Here is a 22366-nt window from a genome sequence, read left to right as displayed (position 1 = left end):
GCCAGTTTTGTTTTCATCTGGGAAAAAAAATCAGGAAAATGCTGAAAGTCAAAATGCAGAGCATGCTGTGGCCAGCTTAGAGCTGTAGTTTCTCCCTGTTCCTGTGCTACTGCTGTGATGGCGATACCCAGTACGAGTGCCCTGTTGTGTGCATCTATGTGTGGTGTGCACCCACATCATGGATTATAAAAAGAAATGTGACTGGTCAGGCACACCTTCGACATCAGAAGTGACTAATGTGCCATTATAAAGGCTGACATGGTATTTTCACTTAAAGGTATTCCATAATCTTTCTGCTGCATCTTCAGTGTTTAGAAATCTAACCCCGGTGGTGTTGAAACCATGGCTATGCATGCAGTTCTTGCCACTGGTTTCAGTAGGGTAGGGTGGTATTACAGCTCCAACGCCCAAAGATATCAATGAGAAGGGAGAAAAAAAACATTTCTGAAAGTGTGGCAGAAATAGAGATGCTTTAGCAGATAAAATTAATCTCAAATACTTTTTATAAACATTTAATCCAGATCACTTTTATAGGGCAGGGTATGAGAAGAAGAGGTAAAAGAGAATTTGAAATTTAGAGTAATAGTTTAATTAAAAGCATTATTATAGAGAGCTAGTTACAACTCATTGAAAATATATGTGAATGAGATTTCTTTTTCTGATGAAAATAATGCTTTTCAGATTTTTGTATTTCAGACAGTGCTAATCCTGGTTGGTGTTCCCACTTAGCTCTCATTAACTTGGTTTTAACAGTGATGTGGGCAGGACCTAAGAGAACAGGGACCCCAATTGAAAGAATAAATAGCCATGCAGTAAGCTTTGTAGTTAAGAACTTTACATTGTATTGTATTGGAACAAGTTCTGCCATAGCCATAAATCTTATTTTCATTCATAAAGTCAGCTAATTACAATGTTAATGCACTGTAGAAGGGATGCTGTCTTTTTAAACAAGATGTTTCAAAAAGATTTTATTACTGTTGTTGTTATTATTAAAGAGCATGCCCCATGCTTCTTTCTTAAATTTTTCTTCTCTGGGAGAGACCCAAAGTGTTGTTTCTTTGTTTCTTTTCATAAGCATAATGAAATCACACTTTCCAATAAATATACTTTTTTTTTTCTCCTTAGAAAAAGTACTAAAAAGCACATTGTTGGACAGTTTGTTTCCTGCCCTACTGTAGTGCCCATGGAATGGGGCTATGGGGTTTTTTTTGGTTGGTTTTAATACAAACAGCACCCGCTGATGGCCTTTGTTTATAAAGGTTTAAAAATATAAAGGAGTCTTTATTGTTTAAAGCTTCAATACTACTGGTTTGAATTGCTTCACTGTAAAGGCTTCTGCATTTTTTGACAAGACAAATGACCAAAGTCCCTTGATTGAACAGTAGAAGAACGAGGCGTGGATATTTAGGTGGCCTGGGAAGATTTTCTGCAAGTGGCCACCTATTGCTTGGATAGCTATTGGAAGACAGACATGGGGGCGGTCAGAGGCTAAGTCGCTCTGTTCAGTATGGATATCCATGGTGGTAACTTCCGTGGTGACGGTAGTCATCTTGGTAACCTTCCTGGTAGCCCTGGTGGTAGCTGTGGTAGCCATACCCGCCATACTCATCATCGGGGCACTGCATGCCCAGCGACTGCTGGATTGTCATTTCCTGGCGCCGGAGCTGCATGGAATCAATCAGGTCATACACAATCGCCATAGACCACATTGGAGAGGGATACCAGGATTTGACGTTGCCATCTTTCCCCACTAGAAGCATGGAGAAATATTCCGGGCTAATTTGGAAATAATTTCGAATGTCTTTCACCAAATTAGCTGGGATGTCTTCTCTGTCTACAGTTGAGCTTCCTAGAAAGTGATCACATAAAATCAGCATTAATCTATTATTTAGGTGATGATGATTATTTGTAGGTAAAAAAGTTAGCAACATGAGATAGGATACAGCCCAAGAGTTGGCAATATAAGATGCTTGTAATTTGCAAGTTCAGATCCATTTCCTGTATCCAAAATGAAATTGCTCTACGGTGAGCTAAGGATGTATTTTTAACAGCTTTTTCAGGTTTAGTAAACTTGTCCTTATTCTCTAGGCTGAAGCTACTGTAGTGTGGTACATCTTTTTGTCACCCAAAATCCGTGAACTTCTTTGGCTTCTTTGCAGCTAGGGTCACAAGTTTATGTATTGCAGAAGGCATATGTGAACAACAGTGAAAGAAATCACGGGAATTGAAGTGTGATAGAGGAATTTCTGGATATAGAGCCTTACTCTTGAACTGTCATGGTATGTGAGGTATGGGATGTGGTAGACGTCATTTGCTCTTCAAAGTATATTTTCTAGGGTAAATCTGGTGAACTCCAGGCTTTTAAGTGTGAAGTGTGTGTTGGGTAAATGAGTAGAAACTGTAAAGCAACTAAGATCAGTGGGCACATATATGCATAGTTGGCTTGGCAACAGGACTCTTACATGGTGGCACCCTGCTTTACAGACTTGAGGCTCTCTGAAAGAGGTCAGCAAGCAGATGGTTAAGGGTAGCCTGGCTGATACAGGCTATATGAATTTTCAGAAAGCTTCAAAAGGTCCTTTGATAGGTTGGTTGAAGCAGGAGCAAGGTGGGAGTGAATGATCACCTGTATTGGAGGGAGGTCATGGGTAAAGTTCCATGGCTGTGCTGGGACTGGTGCAGTTCCATGTATGTGTAAATAACGCACACAAGATATGAGCATGGAGGTTAGTATACTATGAGTGTGAAGGTACTTACAGTAGTAAGAGTGGGAGATGATTGTGAGGCATTGCAGAAGATCCTTTAAGACTGTATGACTGGTTAATAAAATTATAGAAGAAAATCTACTCAGATCAAAGTGATACACTTTGTGAAAATTTTTCTGACTTCACATAAGAAGTGGTGAAGATTGACCATTACCACTTGCCAGTGAGTTCTTAGGGCTATGAAAGAAAATTTCATGAAAGGGTACTTCAGTGCTCACTAATGGCCAAAAGCAAAACCAAATGTTATAACCATGAGGAAAATAATAACAGAACAGTATTATTATTTTACTATGGAAACCTCTTATTTGTGTGCATCTTGAACACTGCATGAAATTCTGTTTCTCTCACCTCAAAAGACTATGGTGGAACTGGGGAGAAAAGTCAGGAAGTCAACAAGGTTGATCACAGGTTTGAAATAAATTCTGTATGATTCTGTATCCAACTAAGTAAAGACTGCAATCTTTCAAATAAATGGTTTGGGGAAGACCTGCAGAATTGTCAGTGTTACTGCAGAGAAGGATAGGGATTAAATGTTTGCCTTTATCCCACACAAGAAATAAGGGGAATCAAACAAAGGTGTAGGAGCCATGCTCAGGACAAATAAAAGGTATCTCTGTAGAAGTTCTCACAGGAGAACACGTTCTAGGAGTCAACATCAATTCAAGGGGAAATTAGACAAAGATCTGTTGATCTTAACAAATAGGAACTATAAACAAAGTAATGAAGCCTCCAGTGAAAAATCAGTGGAGGCTGCAAGAGTGTTGATGGAAGAAATCTGACATCAGCTTCCTCTGTTTATTTTTCTCATACACGGACTTAATGTAGAAGTGCTATAGAAGGAAGGACTAGAATGCTTTCATGCACAGAGCAGTTGGAACAGAGATGGGATAAATAAGATTCTTTCTGTCTTTGTTCTTCCACTGATGGAGGCAGTTGTTTGGATTAGGTAGAAGAGGAACCCGCAGCATTTGAAAAGTCCCCACTCTGTCAAGGATATCTACCTGGAGTAGTAGCTTGCTGGGATGCAAGTGGAATAATAAAGAGAGCTTATGAGAAAGACTGAGAAAGATGTTTTACCAGGGCCCAGAGATAGAACAAGGAGTATTAATTTTACACAGAAAGAGGGTATATTTAGATTAGATATAAGGAAGAGGGTTTTTAGGATACAGGTGGTATGACACAGGAGCAGGTTGCCCAGATGGATGCCCTGTCTCTGGAAGTGTTTGAGGATAGGTTAGATAGAGCTTTGATCAACCTGATGAAGTGAAAGGTGTCCCAGCCCATGGCAGGGGATTGGAACTAGATCATCTTTAAGAAGTCCTATTCACTCCAAGCCATTCTATGAATCCATAGAGGAGAATCTGCTGAGTGTGTGTTCTATTAACCCTACAAACTCTTGAGTGTGCAAAAGGCACATGCATCCCTGTCTTTAACAGCAAGGCTGGCAGAGGAGTGTACTGGGGACTGTAAGCTTAGGTGGGAAATCAAAATGTGAGATGACTTTCAGGTATTTGTGCTTTTCTGTCCTGAAGAACCTATATTTAGCACAGAAACACCAAGAAAGCTTTTTGTTTGCTTTTGTGTCATCTTGTTTTTTAAAAGAAACAAAGCAAAAGAGGAAAACAGTCATACTCATCCCTCTAAAGAAATTACAGCAAAGAAGCACTCAGCACTGAATAATGCCCTTCATGTGTAGTACTGAAGAAACTGGAAACAGTCACTTACCATTAATTGGATACAACTCTAAAACACCTCCAATATCTTCTCCAACTCCTAGCAATTTGAGGATAGTTATGTGGCGCAGACCTGTGGAGGAAATGAAAGTTTTGGGTCAGACCAGACCTTTCTGCTTATCCTTGGGCAGATTTCAGTTTAATCAGCCAGGTCTGTGCTTGCTAAATTAAGGCCCAGTCTCAGCTAGCCCTCCAGGAGAAAGAGTTACTGACTTCTGTGGAGTCCCTGCCAGTCACATCACCTGTCCCAAACAAAAGGATAAGCTGAGGTGTTGAGTAAATGTGGTATCAGTTGCATAAAGCTGTTTCAAGGACAGCAGCATGGTGGTATGGTTCTGTACCATAGGGATACAACCATCAGATACGCCAGTAAATTGCAGAGGCCATTCTCCAAATTCAGAATCTTCCTGTACTGTTTTCTTCACTAGTAAAGCTTTTACTTACCATACACACAGCAACAAATTATTTAGAGGCAGTATAATCTATGCCAGTTAAATTCTGAATGACTATGAGGAATAGCTTATGCCAGATACTCGCTTCTTCCATTTGTTCTGCACAGAGGCTTGGACTGTTGCTTTTGCTTTGAAGAAAGACCTTAGGGACAGCAGAAACTGTTCATATAACATGAGTCAGTACAATCTACAAAATCTTTGATGTAACTGCTTTTACAGCTTGGAGGTAAGATGCTTGGAAACAAACCACTTAGTTAAAACACCCATTGACAAATGCTTTGGAAACTCACTGGATTGTGTTCAAGCTGTCCCTACCAAAGGGTGGGGATACTCAACTGTTTTGATTACATTTTATTCTTCAGAAAGCATTTTGCAGTGGTCCATGTCGCAGTTTACTTTGGTACTTTCCAAATGAAGTGGTGCTGATACTCTGAACGAAAGCCAGGTGATTATGAATAAACAATCATACTGTGAAGATCTCCCTTCTGGTGTAACTGAAATGCATTGAAATAGCAGCTTTTGAAAGGGACCTGTTTGATTCTGTTGAAGGAGTCAAGTCTAGACCATGTGTGGTGTGTGCATTGCTAGCAACTTAAGGAGTAAGGCTCTCTGCACTTCATGACAAGAAGACAGAAGAGCACCTCTGGGTCTTGCCCTTAGTTGTCTCCTAGAGGAGCCCCTCTCTCTCTACTATGTTAGTTGGATCTTAAGTACCTAGTTAGGGGTACTTAAGATCTTATCTAGGTACTTATCTTAAGTACCTAGTCTGGGAGGGCCTTTATTGGATTAAAGTGGCTTCCATTAATATTTTTACAGATTTTGGCAATGAAGCAGTAAAAAAAAGAAAAAAACCCTGATGGCCGTGCATCTCCCTGATGCCTGGCCAGTTCTGAGTTGGGTCTTAAAGGATCTGCCCTTACCAAAGCATTTTCCTTGTGTTGTTAATTTGTGCAGTACAAAAAAAACCAAAACCAAACCAAAATAACTATTACTCTCCTGAAGTACAAGCCTGAAGAGAAGCTTTGGAGTGCTAGCATTTTCTGCTACAGTACAAATGATTCCAGGGAACACTTTGTTTAGCCGTCTTAGGTGTCAGTGTGCTGTACTACGTGCTTAGCACAATCTTCCATTTGGATCTGGAGGAAAGTTTTCAGTTGTCAGACTCCTCAGGTTCAAACTTGAGCAAAGGAATCCATCGCATCACCAGGAAGGATGTGGTTTGGGGGAGCAAGAGTATGATTCCGTTTGACTCACCAAAATTGCAGGCTTGTCCACTGAGAGCAGCAAGCTGCTGGGAATAAGCCCAATCTTCATCACTGGGAGCAGAGATCACCACCAGCCGCCTTCTCCATCGGAATCTGAAAAGAGAGTGTGGCCATGGTCAAGACATGTGACTCAAGTCCTCTCAGCATTTCTGTTCTCTGTAGGCTGAGACACATCATCTCTCACAACTTCTAAGTAACAGCTGGATGGGAAATCTTCCCAGTTCTGTCCATCACTGGGAAAGGATAAAGCTTGTTTTGAGTTTTACAGCTCCAAAACTTTCAAAGAAACACCTGCGGTGCTGCTGCTTCACCAAACAAACACTGCAAAGTTTACCATCTTTGCTCAAAGCCCCCTTCAGTAGTTACAGCAATGCTGAGAAGTGTATATTCAAGAGAGAAAGATTCCTGTGGAATTCCTCACTAGGCATTTAGCTTTTACATCATTCACCACTGCTGGAACTGCACAGTTATTTTGCAGTCCAAGGGCTGTCTGAGAATTAGGGCGTATCTTCATTTCAGACATAACTCATACTTCTGTGTAAATAATCACTGACCTCTTTTTTATTTCCTGCACCACGTTTGCTCAAAATGCCTTTAACCTGGCTTTAAATCTGAGCTTGCTTGTAAGTGTGTGGTTGTGTCAGTCTGTGGCTATATAAGGCATGCATGGGGCAATAAGATAAATCTTGGAATCTTTCTTTAAGAGGGACTGCGCCATCTACCCAAGATTTTGCACAAGGATCTCCTTCCTTTCCTGTCAAGGAAAGGCAGTGCTATAAGGACACTTGAAATCTTTAAAAATTCTAACTGTGGGTTTTTTTTAATACTCTCTCAACAACTTGTTTCTTGAATATAGGTACTTCTCCACTTAACCTAAAAAGTCAGATTTATAGGAATTTGCAAAGCTGCAGAGATATTTTTACAGCAGGAAATGATCTTTTAAATGGATGCAGATGTTACTCTGCTATAATAATAGCCTGCCTTTCTGCTGTACCATGTGAAGATCTCAAAATGAAGGCTAATGCAAAGGGTCAATTCTGCTTCACTTAAGAGAAGCTGAAGGTGTGGTGGGATTTGCTCAAAGTCAGGGAAGAAGTTGTTAGAAGAGCAGGGCATGCTGATGTCTTTGCTTGTTGATTGGTACTGGGGGTTTTTTACAGTTAGAAAAGTAAATCCTTGAAAAGCAAACCTCAATTTTAATCTCTCTCAGGAGGAACAGCAAAGAGACATGAATGTGTGTGTACAGTCAAGTGAACAGGAACGAGAAGCACTAAGGATCACATATGTGATGTGAAGAAAAGGAGGGAAATTTTGTGTCATTCTGAAAATGGGGAACAAAATAATCTTTGTGCTATTTTGTACAGAAAAGCACCTGGTTACCTATGAACAGTGACTGAGAATGTAGCCATTGGATCATATTTTGCCTAGGGAAAAACTGTGAGTCACTTTAAGATACTTTTCTACTGCTTTCTCGGTTTTTTTTTAATATCTCCTTTGGAGTTACACAGAGCTGAAAAGCGTTGAAAGCCACTCAAGCTGTTTATTCCCCTGCCTGAGGAGCACTTGGTGTGCTTATCTGGGACTACATCTTAGAAATTAATTCAGTTGGTCCTTCACAGCTGTTAGTTCACCATCAATAAAGTACAGATTTCTGCTTTATTTCTGACATCAGAAGCCATGGACCAATACTCCTGACAAATCTGCCAGATCCTTTCCTGTGTGGATCCTTTTTTCTTCTTCTACCTGTTTTGCATCCTGTTCTGATGTGTGAGCCCAAAGAGCAGCACAGCCAGTGTCTAGGTCTTAGGGGGAACTCAGCCCCAAACTCAAGGTTCTCCTCCTTCTACATGTGGCTTTTAAGCATTATTCAAGCTGGCTCTGGCTCTCGTGGTCTCCTTTCACACCAGGCAGGCTTGTTAAGAACAATATTTGCATTATTGTAACTGACCTCTGCAAGGAGCAACACCAGGGAGATGATGCCAGGGCCCTTGTTCAACTGGAAACACGATCTTGGACAAAGCTGGAATTAATTTTACTGGGAATCTGACCAGTTAATGTGGCTAGAGAAGTCCACCCAATATTTAAAGCCTGATGCTTCTTTCACAGACAACAAATGCATTCTGTGCAGCGGCAGTGCGGTTTATAGATGCAACATTCTGCATTTTTTGTGCCCAGTTTTCTAATGTGTGTTTATTACTAGGGCTGTTTCCAAGCAGAGAAGGATTTGGGGCCTGTCCCTTTCCAGCATACAAGCTCTTTCTTGTGCTGATCAGCTGTTTCCAAACTGTGGTTCTTCTTGGTGGTCTCAAGGATGAATCACTGGGACCTAAACAGGAGGTGGTGAGGTGGGTGGGGTGGATCTTGTTAAAGGTTCTTTTTCTGTTGAAGTGGCCATTGAATTTTAAAATGTTTATGAACCAACAACCTATTAATTTACTTGTTGCTCCTTTCCTCCTCGTCATAATCCATCATGCTGCCTCAGTTACTTTTAAAGCTGTCTGGCATCAACAGTGTATTCCCATGGATTCTGATAGTAGGTGAGGAGGATGCAGTTGTAACAGGAAAGGTCTAGAATGATGGGGTAGCACTAATTTCATGTCAATTACCCAGTGATAATTGAGAGAAGGCTATAGCTGCACAGCTCTTCTGTGGGTCTGAATGCCCACAGTCCAGGCACATTTTTTGCCTGGAATTCAGGTCTCAAGATAGAGTAATAACACAGCATATAGAGATTGCATAAACAAAATTGTCTTTCTGCAGAAGGTCTCCAACATTTTGCAAAAGACATCTGCAAGACCTTTAATCATATGCATGACTAATACTGGCAAAAACCAGCTGTTATCTCAAGCAGGATAGAAGGAAGTCAGAATTAATTACTGATTTGAACTACATGGAAGGGATTAGAATGGGATTAATGAGATTGGGATGGTTGATGATCAAAACACATAAACACTGTGCTTCATACATTCAAAACATTGAGCTCACATCCGTGAATTAATCCTTATTTGCTCTTGTAATGCAAATCAGTTTTATTATCTCCATGTCATGATGGGGAAACTGAGGCACTGAAAATCAGTGTCCAAGGAAGGTGCAGTTAGTCAGGAAACATGCTTCCTGACTTCCAGTATTCTATACAAGACTGCATTCAGCTCTGGCTGCATCTCTGTATTTACTTAACACTGTAAATACTGAGAAATCTATATTTAAAAATCCCAGAAATAGTTACATGGGTATTTTTACAGTACAACAATAATTCGTAGAGCTAGCAGCAGATAAGAACAGAAGGTGATACCTGGATAAGAAGCTCTCAAGGGATTGTTTCTTATCTTCTTTGCAGACAATGCCCTCTTTTTTCTGTCTTTCCATGTCTTTAATTCGTGATTGGAAGGTGTCAATCAAATCAAACACAGACTTCATTGCTATGGGTACTTCATAGTATTGCTGTTATGAAAAAAACCAAGACAGGTGGATATAAGGATGCTCATATTAGCAGCCCTTCTGCATGTATCACAGCACCATAGGATATTTAGAGATCCAAGTATTCGAATTTGCACACAGGCAACAAGGCCTAAAACAGATCAGAAACTATGGAAAATATAACTGGTTTTGCAGTCAGACTGCCCTTTGGAAGTGGCGTATTTTCAGTCTTTGCCCAATGTGATAAGGCCAGGACGTTGCAGTTATTATATTCTTTTGTAAGGCCATTCCTAGAGGATTGTCCTTATGCAGTGTGGTGTCATCTCGCTGAGCAGCCAAGCTGTGTGTTTTAGAATGCCAGACGCTACATTAAAACCCTGTCAGCTGTGGGGAGGTGCTGTTCCTCACCATTCCAGCAGAAACACACAATTCCTGAGATCCCCTAAGTGCAGAAAATGAAGATAGCTACCTAAGTTCTGAAAATTTTGCTTACTGTTCTTTTGCTTGTCCTCCAGCAATGACCAGCTCCTGCATCAGTCTCTGATGTGCCTCACATGAAAGCCTGTAATTTCCTAAATTTTTCAAATTTTTTCATATTTTTCCAATGTGTTTTCTTTAAAGAGAGCTGAGTTCAAAGAGCTGAAACCCTCACCTTGACCTTCATGTCAGTGTCTGTCAGGACCATGAAGAAATCATTGTAGGTCATCCCATACTCTTTCCTCAACTCACTGATGAGCTGCTGGTCCACGAGATCTTCATCTTCTATCACTTTCATGGGCTTTTCATTATCTTAATGTGAGGCAAAGGAGAAATAAAAATAGTCATGGAATCACACAGCACTCTGCCTTTAATTTCACCTCAAAAGAAAGGGGAGAATTCATTTCTCAGAAGCTCTTTTCCTGCTGCAATATTCAATGTATCACAGACCATGGATGTGGCACTACGACTTTTAACTGTCCAGTTTTCCATCCCAGTATTCTTTGAAAATCAGTCTATCCTAGGCCTCATGCACTTCAGTATTTATCATGTGTACATTCTTTTGAAAAATCTTGCTTTTTCCTGGAAAGATCTTTTAGATTTTTTCAATATGCTCATACATGTATATGCATGTCCTAATCATTTCACCCACTGAAATGCAGCCACTTCTGTAATTGAAAACAGAAATTTTAACAATGTGCACCATGTGCAAATGAAACAGTCTAGGTGATTTGGGTCACTAAAATATATCTAGAACAGCTTGAGGTTGGCCAGCAAACTAGAGTTAACCTTACCAGTCTTAAAAATTTACATGGGACATTCAGTGACTACAAGAAACCAGAAACTGTTCAACATGTCTTGAATGCTGCAGTGCTGGCAGCATACCTTTCTAGATACCCCACTTTGGTACTCCCTCCTCCTCCTGCTGGCTGATTCTAGCAGCCTGACAGGCGAAAACTTAATTTTGAGTACCCCTTGTGCCTACTCAGTGGTCCACTCTAAGAAAACATTCAGAAACAATGAGAAAAGGACTTCTGAACACAGAGATTTGAGGACAAGCCTGTGGAGGTACTGAGGTTCCTTACTTCCCATAGAACCAGGGTATATTGCAGTCAAGTCCTGAAAGTCTCCATGTCATCAGCACAGCCTCAGCTGTAGCACCCAGCACAGCCCTATACAACTGCAACAGTGCTGAAACAAGCCTCCATATGCAATTGTGGCCTGGAAAGCTAAAGACAGGCTAAATCACACACCAAGTGAAATGTCACCTGGGCACCAAGAGCTCCCTGCAAACACTGCTTGCCTGTGCCCTGTGACACCACTATGAATGTTATATTCATATCCTCACTTAGAAATCCCAGCCATGGCTTAAGTGACCTGCCTGAAGTCAGAGACACAGCAGGTCGTCAAGAGGTGGAATCCAGAGGTACAACTCTCCAGTCCCAGAGGTACAACTTTCCAGTTCCTTGCTCCATAATTATTTGCCATCAAATAGAGATGAGATTGACTGGTTCAATTGGGGCACACAGCAACAGGAAAGATTGGAGCCATACAACAAATAATTTAAATAATTTTCTAAATATACATAGCTTTTAAGGGTCATACTGATCTGATTCAAATTTTGCAGTACGTCCATCCTGTGTATAGACTGAATGAAACTTCTGAATTAAAATTTTGGGAAAATGTTTGAATTAGAATCTGATGTTTAGGTTTCACACCTTGAACCCACTGTTTAAAAAAAAAAGCCAAGCCAGCAAATAATAAAATTTGGTTACACTTATCAGGCTATATATCTAACTTGCATGATTTTTCATGGTTTTATATACCTCAGTTGAAAGTTTGGTAAAGAATTAACAAGCAGTGTTATCAGCTTTTGATTGGATGGGTTGCTGGATATGCTAATTGGTTATTCACTTCATAAAATATATGTAAATCCTGCATCAGATGCTTCACAAGTGAGATTTATGTGTTACTAATGGCAAGTATGACCATTAAGACATAGACCAAAAGTTTATGTTTAAAAGCAAAGACTGTCTCATCGGCCTAGGTGGAGATAGAAAAGTTGTTATTGTGAAATGTGATGGAAAACAGCTACGGTACAGGAGTACCTTAGACCAACTGACCTATGGCACCCTTCTGCTTTAAACTCTAGATATCAATATGAAGTTAGAGTTTCCTTGTTAAGAGATCACAGAATCACAGAATGAACTAGGTTGGAAAAGACCTTTAAGATCATCTAGTCCAACCTATGACCTAACACCACCTCGTCAACTAAACCATGGCACTGAGTGCCATGTCCAGTCTTTTTTTAAACACATCCAGGGACGGTGACTCCACCATCTCCCTGGGCAGACAATTCCAGCGTGCAATTACTCTTTCAGTGAAGAATTTTTTTCTAATATCTAACCTAAACTTCCCTTGATGCAGCTTAACACTGTGTCCTCTCATTCTGTCAGTGGTTGCCTGGGCAAAGAGACTGACCCCCACCTGACTACAACCACTTTTCATGTAGTTGTCGAGAGTGATAAGATTTTCTTTCAAAATCTACGATGAAAGGAAGAAAATTAAATTGCAGAGTAATACAGAAAATTCTGTATCAAGGAAAAAAGTAATGCCACAAAGGCTGTCCTGCCTTTCAAACTTGGAAACTATTTCTGTGGAGAAAAAAGAAGTTAATCTAATTTAGTCTTTCCAAGTCACTACTTGTCCCTGACCTCCACCTCATAAAGGAGTCTGGGATCCACACAAAGAACCACTGGAGCTGAGACTCTGCTGCTACCTGCAAAGTCCTTGCTCACTTTGCTTTTTCTCTGAAACAGTGGGGAAATGTTTCTCCATACATCTTTGGCAGCTAGACAGGCTGGGAAGATGAGTTATCTTTAGAAATAATTCCAATGAGGTTACAAAGAAGGCCAGCAGGTTGTTTTAGCAGTCCAGTGGCCTAATAGATTAGGTATTAGCTTTGATTATAGGATGGGTAGCCAGGGGCTGATGTTTAGTTGATTAAAGCCCTGTTCCCATGAGCTAGGGAAAAGAGGCCACATTGCTTGGGCTTAAGAAAAGGCCTCTGCAGTGACACTCAGCTTTTGTGTCATTCCAGTGGGAAACTAGGAAATACTCTGTGGTTTCACTGTGAGCTAATCTTGACCAGTGTCACTGAGCTCTTTCATTCACTACTTCTAAATGCATTTGAAATCTCAAGTCAGAAGTCTTTTCTGTGGACTTTTCTGTTGTTATCATTTGTATTTCAGTCCCAAGATGCAGCACTCCAAGTAGACCTCATCATGCTGGGTGCTCAAGCTTCTCACTACAGCAACATACTGTGTACAAAATATTTCTTAGGAGCTTTTGCTACCTCTGATTCTCACAAAGAATGAGCCTTGAAGAGGTCATACAAGCAAGAAGGGTAGAGGAGAAGGGGAGATAGAACAGAAAGATGTTTGTATTATTTATTTGTATTGTATATATTTCTATAAAGGTCAGGATTTGTTTTTTTGGACAAAACTGTAAGGTGAACTTCATGTAAGGTTTAATCAATACCCTTCCAAGTCTCCTGTTTTTCTTCAACAATTTAATTCCTCCTGTGAGAACTCAGCTGTTACATACACTTGTGTGGTTTGGGGAAAGTTTGGATGTAGGTTAAGTTTGAAACAGGCTGAAAGAGTATGGTCTGTGTCAGAGTGAATATCTGAATATTAGCCAGACTAGAGCTAAATATAATCCTAAACAGTCCACTGACAGGCAGATGGGTCTAGGTACACAAAAAATGAACTTGAGTAACCTTGGCCTGATGTGGAAAATCCTGCACTGCTCCAGATCTGTCAGGGAGGTGCACAAATGGACAGTCTGGCAGGATTTGTTACTCACTGTCATTCAGGGACACAAGGCTAGGTCTCCTGCTAGATCCCATCCCTCTGAGAGTAACAGAGGCACGGCTGGAAGCCAGACATACATCTGTGATCTTCTGGCCATTTATATGCCAGACCTGAAACACCCTGCAGCTGGTTTGGTCCAGAGCTTTCTCATCCATCACATATCTTTTCCCAAGGTTTGGTAAAACCAGATGAACTTTGAGGGGAAGGATGTGGTGGACTTAAAAGCAAAACTAGAAGCTTTTATTCTATTTGCAGTATAGAACTGAAGAATATTTGTATTTCTTTGACTTCATCCATCAAAGCATTCACAGTGGTGTTAATCTTTAGCTGCAGACAGGAACGAGATGGTTCACATGATTCAAGAGATACCTAAGCTTAAGTGCTTTGCTGGACTGCAGTGTGAAGTCTTTGTCCAACCACTATTGCTACAAAAGGACAGGTTTTCACTGACTTTGGTGGGTGCTTCCCCAGGAACATTGACAGCAGTTGTTTAAAAGCTGCCTAAGAGAGATGAATGCTCAGTGTCACCTGTTTACATGGAAACTCTGTATGTAAAGAAGGTGGCATCAAATATGTCTAAATGAGCTATTTTGCAGGTCCTGCATAGTCTTAGATTTTGACCCAAGCTGGGGCAATTTCTCCCTTTGCTGTCTGTATTGTGCCCATGAGATGGAAAGAAAATATTAAAAGAAAAAGAACCTAGCTGGAAGTGGTCAATTTTCATGCTGCTGTTGTTCATGGTGCCAAAAATCGTGATGACTGAGATCTTCCTCGTTGCCATCTTGCAGAAGCTCTCCAGGTACTCGTCTCGCTGCTGTACGTACATGGTGTTGTCCGCCTTGGGCGTTGTGATCAGCTGGTTGTTGGCAGAGACAAAAGAGCTTGTTTAGTATAAGGAATGAAGGCAGATGATTATTTTACCGAAGGAGAACTAGTCACTGTCTGCAAACTGGGCTCTCATTCCCATAAAGCTGTTACTTATTTGTGTTTGGAGTGTACCTTCATGTCCAGGCCTGACCCGAAGATGTTCAGCCAGCCACAGGAAAACATTTGGAAGCATGTAGAGCTGGTTCCACCAGGTCCTCTGCTGCTTCTACCACAATGCTGGTAGAAGAAATACCACTAGATTTTACAGAAAGCCATGTAATCTCCTTTTATCCCTCACCCTGCCAGTCCCACCAGGTCTCCCTCACAGCCTTCAGTGGTGCTTTGAATCTAAGATTTTCCCCTACTCACTCACAGTTGGAGCCCTGGGAACACGGCAGCTGCTCTGCCCTCATCCCATGGTCCAGGTGGGGCTCCCATGCCTGTTTTGACTGCCAAGGAGTGAGTACAACTAGGGCTACATGAATATTTATGTAAATGATGGCCATCTAAGAAGACCTTGAAGACTTGCTAAGTCCACTGTGACCTCATGTGAAAATTACTGATTTTGCTTTTCTTTGTTCTAAGCCACTTTGATGTCTTATGGGACTTATATTTGCTCAAAGGTACAGCTGTGGGTGAAAAGGAAGAGGAACAATTACAACAATAAAAGTATAAAAAGCTCTACATTTTACAGTACTTATTTCAAAGCCTTCTAAGGATTGCAAAGATTTCATTTTTAAGAAGTTTAGAGCACATGACTTAGATCCTTCATCAGTGACTGAGATGAAAATATTCCAGGACAGGGGTGTGTGTAACAACATTCAGTGGTGCTATGCAGCAGTTTCCAGCAAAAGATGCCTAGGAATGCTGCAGCTCTAGCAATGTAATCATTCTAACTCACAGCAGTGAGCTGCAATCAAGCACCTGCCACTGATCCCCCAAATACAAAGGGGGCTGGAATCTGGATTCAAGTTTTATGATTTAAGATCACAAATAATCACCAAAATCCTTCAACTACAAATTTGTAATTTAATTTAATTTAATCTGTAGCAGGGGTAATAATTTTCTAGCTGCCTTCTGAAGTTTATGGGGCCTGAAGGCTAATTTTTATGGTACACTCTTTATAAATCCAGTTCATCAATGTAAAAACATTTCTGGGCTTATAAAATCTGCCTCTCATTTATGCAAAGGCCCCTGGCATGACTACAGCATTGGAACATGAAGGTGAATGACAGTGACAGACACAAAGAGGATTTGATTTCTGTGCTACAGCATGTAACACACTGCCTTTAAATTGCATATAAAAATGCTTCAAATGAAAAAAAAAGGATCATGAGAAGGGTTTGTGTTGGGGAAGTTTGAGGACTGAGATGAAAAACAGACCATTGGTTTGTATTGTCTCCTCCTAGTTTGGGGGGTCATAAGCTGGAATGCAGAGTCAAGCCTGAGTCTGATCCACTTCATCAAACCTTGTAGAACAAAGCAAACTTCCAATCAAAGCTTTGTGCCAGGACTGTTTTAACCCAGGCTGTCTCTATCAGTGTTTGCATCACAGAATCACAGGATGGTTTGGGTCAGAAGGGACCTTCAAGATCAACTTGTTCCAACCCTCTTGCCAAGGGCAGGGATACCTCCCACTAGACCAGGTTGTTTAAAGTCCCGTCCAGCCTGGACTTGGACACTTACAGGGGTAGAGCATCCACAACTCTCCACAACTATCACTCTCCTCCTTTTTTTATAAGCTCTCGTTAGGTACTGGAAGACTCCTGTGAGGTCTCCCTGGAGCCTTTTTTTCTCCAGGGTGAACAGCCCCAACTCTTTCATCCTGTCTCCATAGGAGAGGTGCTCCAGCCCTCTGATCATCGTCCCGTTTCTCGTTTGCATGCATGCATGTGGGGGTGTGTGTGTGTGTGCATAGGCATATATGTGCATGTGGGTATATATGGAGTGTTACATGTAAACTGTCAGTCGGCATTTCACCACAGAGAAATAAACAAAAAACCCAAACTCACTAGGCCAAAGTTTCTCAACATTAGTAAGACTGCAGTAAAAGCCCCACTGTAGAGAGGTGAGGCTGTGGGACTCAAAACCCATACATTTTTTTCAGTTTCTGCACCTGAGACCTATATTTGTCATTAATTGAACTTAACCCAGAATAGCCTTTAAAATTCCAGATATTTGAAATTCACACTGAGATCTGAAATTGTTGATGATATAGAACTTAAAAATGCACGTCCCTCTCAAAAGATCTTTGGAAAAGGACTGAAACAATGTCCTTGGGAGCCAGTCTGAAAGACAAGAGTACAGCAAAGCAATGGGGAACAAGTTGGGTAGAGCCACTTCTGCAGCAATGTGGGCTAATTCTCTAGAGAGGTAGTTTGAAGACTCATGAATGACAGAGTTAATTGTAAGGACTGTTCTCCTAAGGGAACTGAACAGTTTGATAGGAAGGGATGCAAATAGGCACGTGTGTGCATTCAAAGAAGCTTGAGAAGTTCTTTGTTTTCCACATGTGCTGTGCATGGCAAAGAGAAAGTAGAGTTCAGCCACTGCTTTTACTAATAACCAAACCAAACCTATTCTTCAGGGAACTTCAGAGTAAGCAGGTTGAGGATGTTATTAGATTCTGGAAAAGTGAAGTGCAGCATGGCATAATCATTTGTCTTTAGTCTGTTCTGGCCTGATAACCTGAGACTGTGCAACTCTTTTCTCAGAGATCCAGCTGTGAGGTGGCCTAGTATCAGAAGGTTCAAATTTCAGGCAATCCTTTAAGTTGCCAGGACTGTGGTGGTGTTAGCAGCCTGACATCTGTGAGCTTTACTTTTGGCCCTTTTATTTTCAAATTTGTTTATACTTGTCCTGGTGTTACATATATTCTTGGAAACCACAACATTGAGACCAAATTTCAGGGATCCCAACTTCTGCATAGTTTCTTTCTCTGAGCTTTTGTTTTGGCTAAATATTAGTTAACAAGTAACTAATAGGCATTATTTGCAAAATTCATTCAAGTTCAAATTTTTTAAATATATGCCTTTTTTCCACTTCCAGTGCTAGCTCTGCAGAGTCCCTACGGCTTGAAGAACGGGGAGGGGGAGAAGAAAGTTGCCTTGTTTTCAGGCCCATGAATCATCAGCAGAATGATTCATTAAATTCCAATGGTTGAAATCTTAACTTGGCATCTTAGCTTGGCACCTTAGCTATTTGTATTGGAATATGGAGCACAAAAGTCAAAGGTGTTTGTGGCAATGACTATTGGACAATAACTGTGAAACAGGCCAGCTTGCAGTAGGATAATTTCATGAAACCAGCTCCCACAATAATATTTTTAAAGAACTATTTTCCAAAGTGTACCTTTCAGGATATGTGTCATCTGCCAGAAAAAACATTTATACTACAACTAAAACTGTTTCCTGTCCCAGGTGAAGTGGTTTTTATGATAAGTATTTGGAAAAACATACAATGCTGTTAAACCTGGGGACAAGTAACTCCAGACCATGCTGAAGTTCTCATGCTTGAGAACTTCCTGGCGTGTTACAGTTTAATAAAAACAGCAGGAGAAGAAACAAACCAAAATAAAGTTTGCACGGGATCTCTGAAGATGTCTAAGGGATCTGAATGCCAAATTCCCATCAGATCTTAATCTTGAATTCCCCATCCCTCAGGGCGTCTGATCACAAGCCTTTGTGCATATCCTCAGTCAGCCTTGCATTAGTATTGCCAAGCCACCTGGCTTGCTTCCAGCTTTAGGACACCAGCACCAATATGAAGCAGGTGTGCCAGCTGGCGGGACATGGAGAGCACTGAAATGTGGCAACTTTGGCAAGTACCCCAAGGTGATGAATGGATGTAATCCACACTGGAACCTCACTTTATTGATCATAATGATACAGATCCTGACACCTACATATCCACTGGGAACAAGATAATCTGCTATATGGTGGCTCATGGAAGTAGCTGGGAAGAGGTTTTAGCCTAATCTCTGGATGACTGATTTTTATAGTGCTTGTAAGATTTCCGATATGAATCTGTGAAAGCTGTTGAAAACGATCATTTGGGCCTACAGCTTTTACCTCTTGAGACAAAAGCATCAAAAAAGAGTAATACAAAACCACTATAAACCTAAAATTCCACATATTCCTACTAGGAGAGAGATGTGACTTCATTTAGGTAATAAGATTCAGATGAATGAGTTACTTACAATGAGCCGCCTCTTGCCTTCAAAATATTCCAGGAGGCTGGTTGCTGATTTCCTGGGAGGCTGTAGGAAAGTCTTCTTGTTGGGCTTGGGAAAATCCTCATTCTCAGTCCTGCTTCCCTTCTTCTTCTTGCTGCGGTCTTTGTCCTGCTTGCTCTTTTTCTCAGCTTTGACCTTCTTGGACTGCTTCTCACTCTTCTGCTGCTTGTCAGGTCTGTCCTTCTTCTTCTTCTTCTCAAGTTTATCCATTCGCTCATGCTTCTTTGATTCTTTTCCTTTCTTTGGGGGAATATTTCCAGCTGCAAACTGTTCCTCTAAATGGGAACTAGCAGGCTTGCTTGGGTCATATTTATCTTCATACTCATTACTGAGTATCTTTTCTTGCGTCTTCTTTTTTGGTGGTTTAATCTTCGTTGGTTTGTGTTGCCCAGGTGTGACATTCAGGTCCCTGTGGTTATAGTCCTTTCTGTCAGTTCTATTATCTTTAAATCTACCCACATTTGCCTTTGTATAGTGCACTGAGGGTGCAGTTGGGACTTCTGTGAAAGTGTCATAGTGGGCAGCCTTGTTTGGTTTCCGTGTGGCTGCCGGTTGTTTCTCTGGGTGGCTGCGCTGCCGGTCCCTGCGGTTTTTTTTCCATGCAGCAGAGTAGAAGTCCTCAGAGGCTGTGACTCGTGGTGTGGTGACGTCAGGGGCTACTGGCAGCCTGTGGTACTCTGTGGTGGAATGTGACTTCATGGTCCAGGTCCTCTGTGTGCTGGGGAGGGGTGTAGTTGTTGTTGTAGACTGGCTGGCTGTTGTCATTGCACGGGTGGTGGCACGAGTAGTTGTGGTGGTGGGAGGGAGGGTAGTGGTCCTCACTGTAGGCTGAGGAGTGCCCACTGTGGTTGTCATTGGTTTCCTCACAGTTTTGGTCCTTGTTGGCTGATAATTGCTCTTCCTTGGATCCTCCTTCCTTGCTGACACCTGGACATGTTCACTGCTAGGGGTAGGCTGCATGGTGCCCCCATTATTGCCTTCCTCAACCACTTGCCCCTCCACCCCAGCTGCTTTGCAAGTCTGGATGAAGCCCTTCTGCCTCATCTTCTCAATTTTTCTGATGGGGTTCTGATCAATGACTTCGTACATGGCCTCTAGCCTGACTGGATAAGGATACCTTTCCTCCACTTGAAGAGTTTTCTTCAACAGAACCATGCCAAATTTCCCTTTCTCCAGTTTCAGAAAGCTCATGAGCTTAGGTATGAGGGCAGGATCTAGTGGCTGTTCCAGGATTTTTCCTTCATTGGTTATCCTTCTAACTTTTCCGCCTTCTTCCCCTTCTTCATGGAACAACACAATCTGCTGGATGTGCCTCTCAGCCAATTCACAGTAAACGTCATTTTTCAGCAGGCTCATCATGAGCCGATAGTAGCCCTCAGAGGCATGGGGGGCAGAAATGACCCACACCCGATTTTTCCCTGCAAAGCTGGCCAGGACATTGGGAGAACTTGACCCTGAAGGGAAACGCACCACTCGTGACTGTGAGGCAGAGGATATCCCTTCGTCCTTAATCATCTCGGACTTGGAGTATTTGGCTGCAGCTGTGAGTCTCTGTACCAATCTCATTCTGGTCCCCATGCCCCTGGCCTGGGAGCGTGTTTCCCCTTGCAGGAGATTGGCAGGTGGCTTTGGAGGTGCTGAAGAATCCCTCTTGGTGACAGGGTGTTGAGGATTTGGACTTGAATTCCTCAGGGATGCTCCAGACCTTCTTAGGAGGCTGCTTGAAGCCCTGTAAGCCAGGGGCACTTTCCTAGCTCCATGCCTCCCTCTTTCCACTAGCCTCTCTGTCTTCTCAGAGCCACACACTAACCATGCTGCCCACAGCAGGGCTAAGCTGAGAGCTGGCCTCCAGTTCATTGTGCAATCTGTGTTGGGAGGGGAGGAGAAAAATTAGATGTTAACACTATGATGATATCTTGCACAAGGGATAAAAAATGCAAAGCACAGGCTGGCTATTTTGTGTGATTTGTAAGTGCTTGATTACACCTCAGTCCTGCCCTAGTAGCTTTGTACATTTTACAGTTATTTTTGGAAAAGCACAAAATTGATCACTTTATGAAAAAATGAGATCATCCTTCTGTAACACGATATTGTCTGTCTAAAACAACACCGTGATCTGCATCCTTCTCTCTCTCTTTTTCTCTCACACTCCCACTATATATACATGCAAAGACACACAGAGAAAGGGTCCCATACGTAGAGCAGAAAGACAAGAATTTGACTTGAAACTTACACTCTCAGGGAAGTTCCCCTGCCAGAGATGAGTTTTCACGTCTTTTTCCTTTAAGAGGAGACCAATGCCATACAGCTTTACTGTTGTTCAGTGATTTATCTTTACGCAGCCCAACAGGTCCCAGAGCCTGTTGTGTGTCTTGTAACTTTCTTCTTCACCTTCTTGACAGGCGGGATGAGGTTAGCGGAAATTTCCTTTGTGATCTCTGCTTCTCCATTTACCTGCAGGTCTGGATTTTTGCTGTACCGGTTACCCACACAGGCAGGGATTTCATTTAAGAAAAGGGAACTCCTGGCTGCTCCAAGTCTCTCTCTTTTAAACTTCCCAAACCTCCTTCCCACTCCTTACTTCCTCAGTCCCGTTTAGCTCCTTTGTTTCCAGAGAGGAAAGCACCAGCACTAATATATTTTCCAGGCTGAAGAAAAACACAGGAATGTGATACTGAAAAAAAAGAAAGGACGTTTCCTTTCCCCTTTCTCCACACTTCGACAAAAGCAAATTGTAAAACACCCGTCTTTTTTTCTTCTTGGCTGGCCGCGGTCCCAGAAATGTCAGGGCAACCCCAGCCCTGCTCCGAACCAGCCTCAGACAACGGTGGCCACTGGAAATGGGGGAAACTTCACTGAGGATTTAACAGCTCAGCAGAACCCGCCTCCTCCCCACTCCGACACAGCGAGGGAGGAGGAGGAAGGCTCTGGGGGTTGAAACACTGCACAGCATCACAGAGCACTTCAGAGAGGGTGACTCCAGCCTTAACTCTTTCCTTCACGCGTCCCAGCTCCCTGGTGTTCTCTGACCTCAGCTTTTTCTTTCCTCCTGCCAAATGGACATTATCTGGATAAAAACTAGCCCTGTGAGAAGTGTGTTTCTCCATCAGTGTCAATAACAGCTCTGCTGTTTAAGAATTATTATTTTAAACCTCATTATTTCTGCCTTGTCTTTCCCCCTTCCTTGTTTTTTTATTTTCTGGGAGTTCCTCAGTGAAATCTAATTTTTCTTCACTTTTCAACCAATTTATCTTTCAGATCCTCATGACTGTCAGAGTATT

At 41.8% G+C, this 22366-nt stretch overlaps 1 protein-coding gene across 1 annotated transcript; it reads right to left on the bottom strand.

Moving 5' to 3' along the window:
* Window positions 1-485: 485 nt before the first annotated feature.
* CCDC80 (coiled-coil domain containing 80) lies at window positions 486-21950 on the bottom strand. Its single transcript, XM_010396024.4, has 8 exons — window positions 21319-21950; window positions 19050-20950; window positions 14684-14840; window positions 10285-10421; window positions 9508-9656; window positions 6205-6308; window positions 4491-4571; window positions 486-1849 (listed from the first exon to the last, which is right to left on the bottom strand). The coding sequence occupies exons 2-8, from the start codon at window positions 20940-20942 to the stop codon at window positions 1503-1505; spliced, it is 2868 nt and encodes a 955-aa protein (XP_010394326.3). The 5' UTR covers window positions 20943-20950; window positions 21319-21950; the 3' UTR covers window positions 486-1502.
* Window positions 21951-22366: the final 416 nt, after the last annotated feature.

This window comes from Corvus cornix, chromosome 1, assembly GCF_000738735.6.
Source record: "Corvus cornix cornix isolate S_Up_H32 chromosome 1, ASM73873v5, whole genome shotgun sequence".
NCBI lineage: Eukaryota > Metazoa > Chordata > Aves > Passeriformes > Corvidae > Corvus > Corvus cornix.
This window is presented reverse-complemented; position numbering and strand designations above follow the sequence as displayed.

Excerpts from the sequence above, each read along its gene's own strand:
- CCDC80 (XM_010396024.4), bottom strand. The coding sequence starts at position 20,942 with ATGAACTGGAGGCCAGCTCTCAGCTTAGCCCTGCTGTGGGCAGCATGG. Across the intron at positions 6,309-9,507 it reads CTTGAGAGCTTCTTATCCAG|ATTCCGATGGAGAAGGCGGC; the intron begins GTATCACCTTCT and ends CTCTCTTTTCAG. Across the intron at positions 1,850-4,490 it reads AGAGTTGTATCCAATTAATG|GAAGCTCAACTGTAGACAGA; the intron begins GTAAGTGACTGT and ends ATCACTTTCTAG.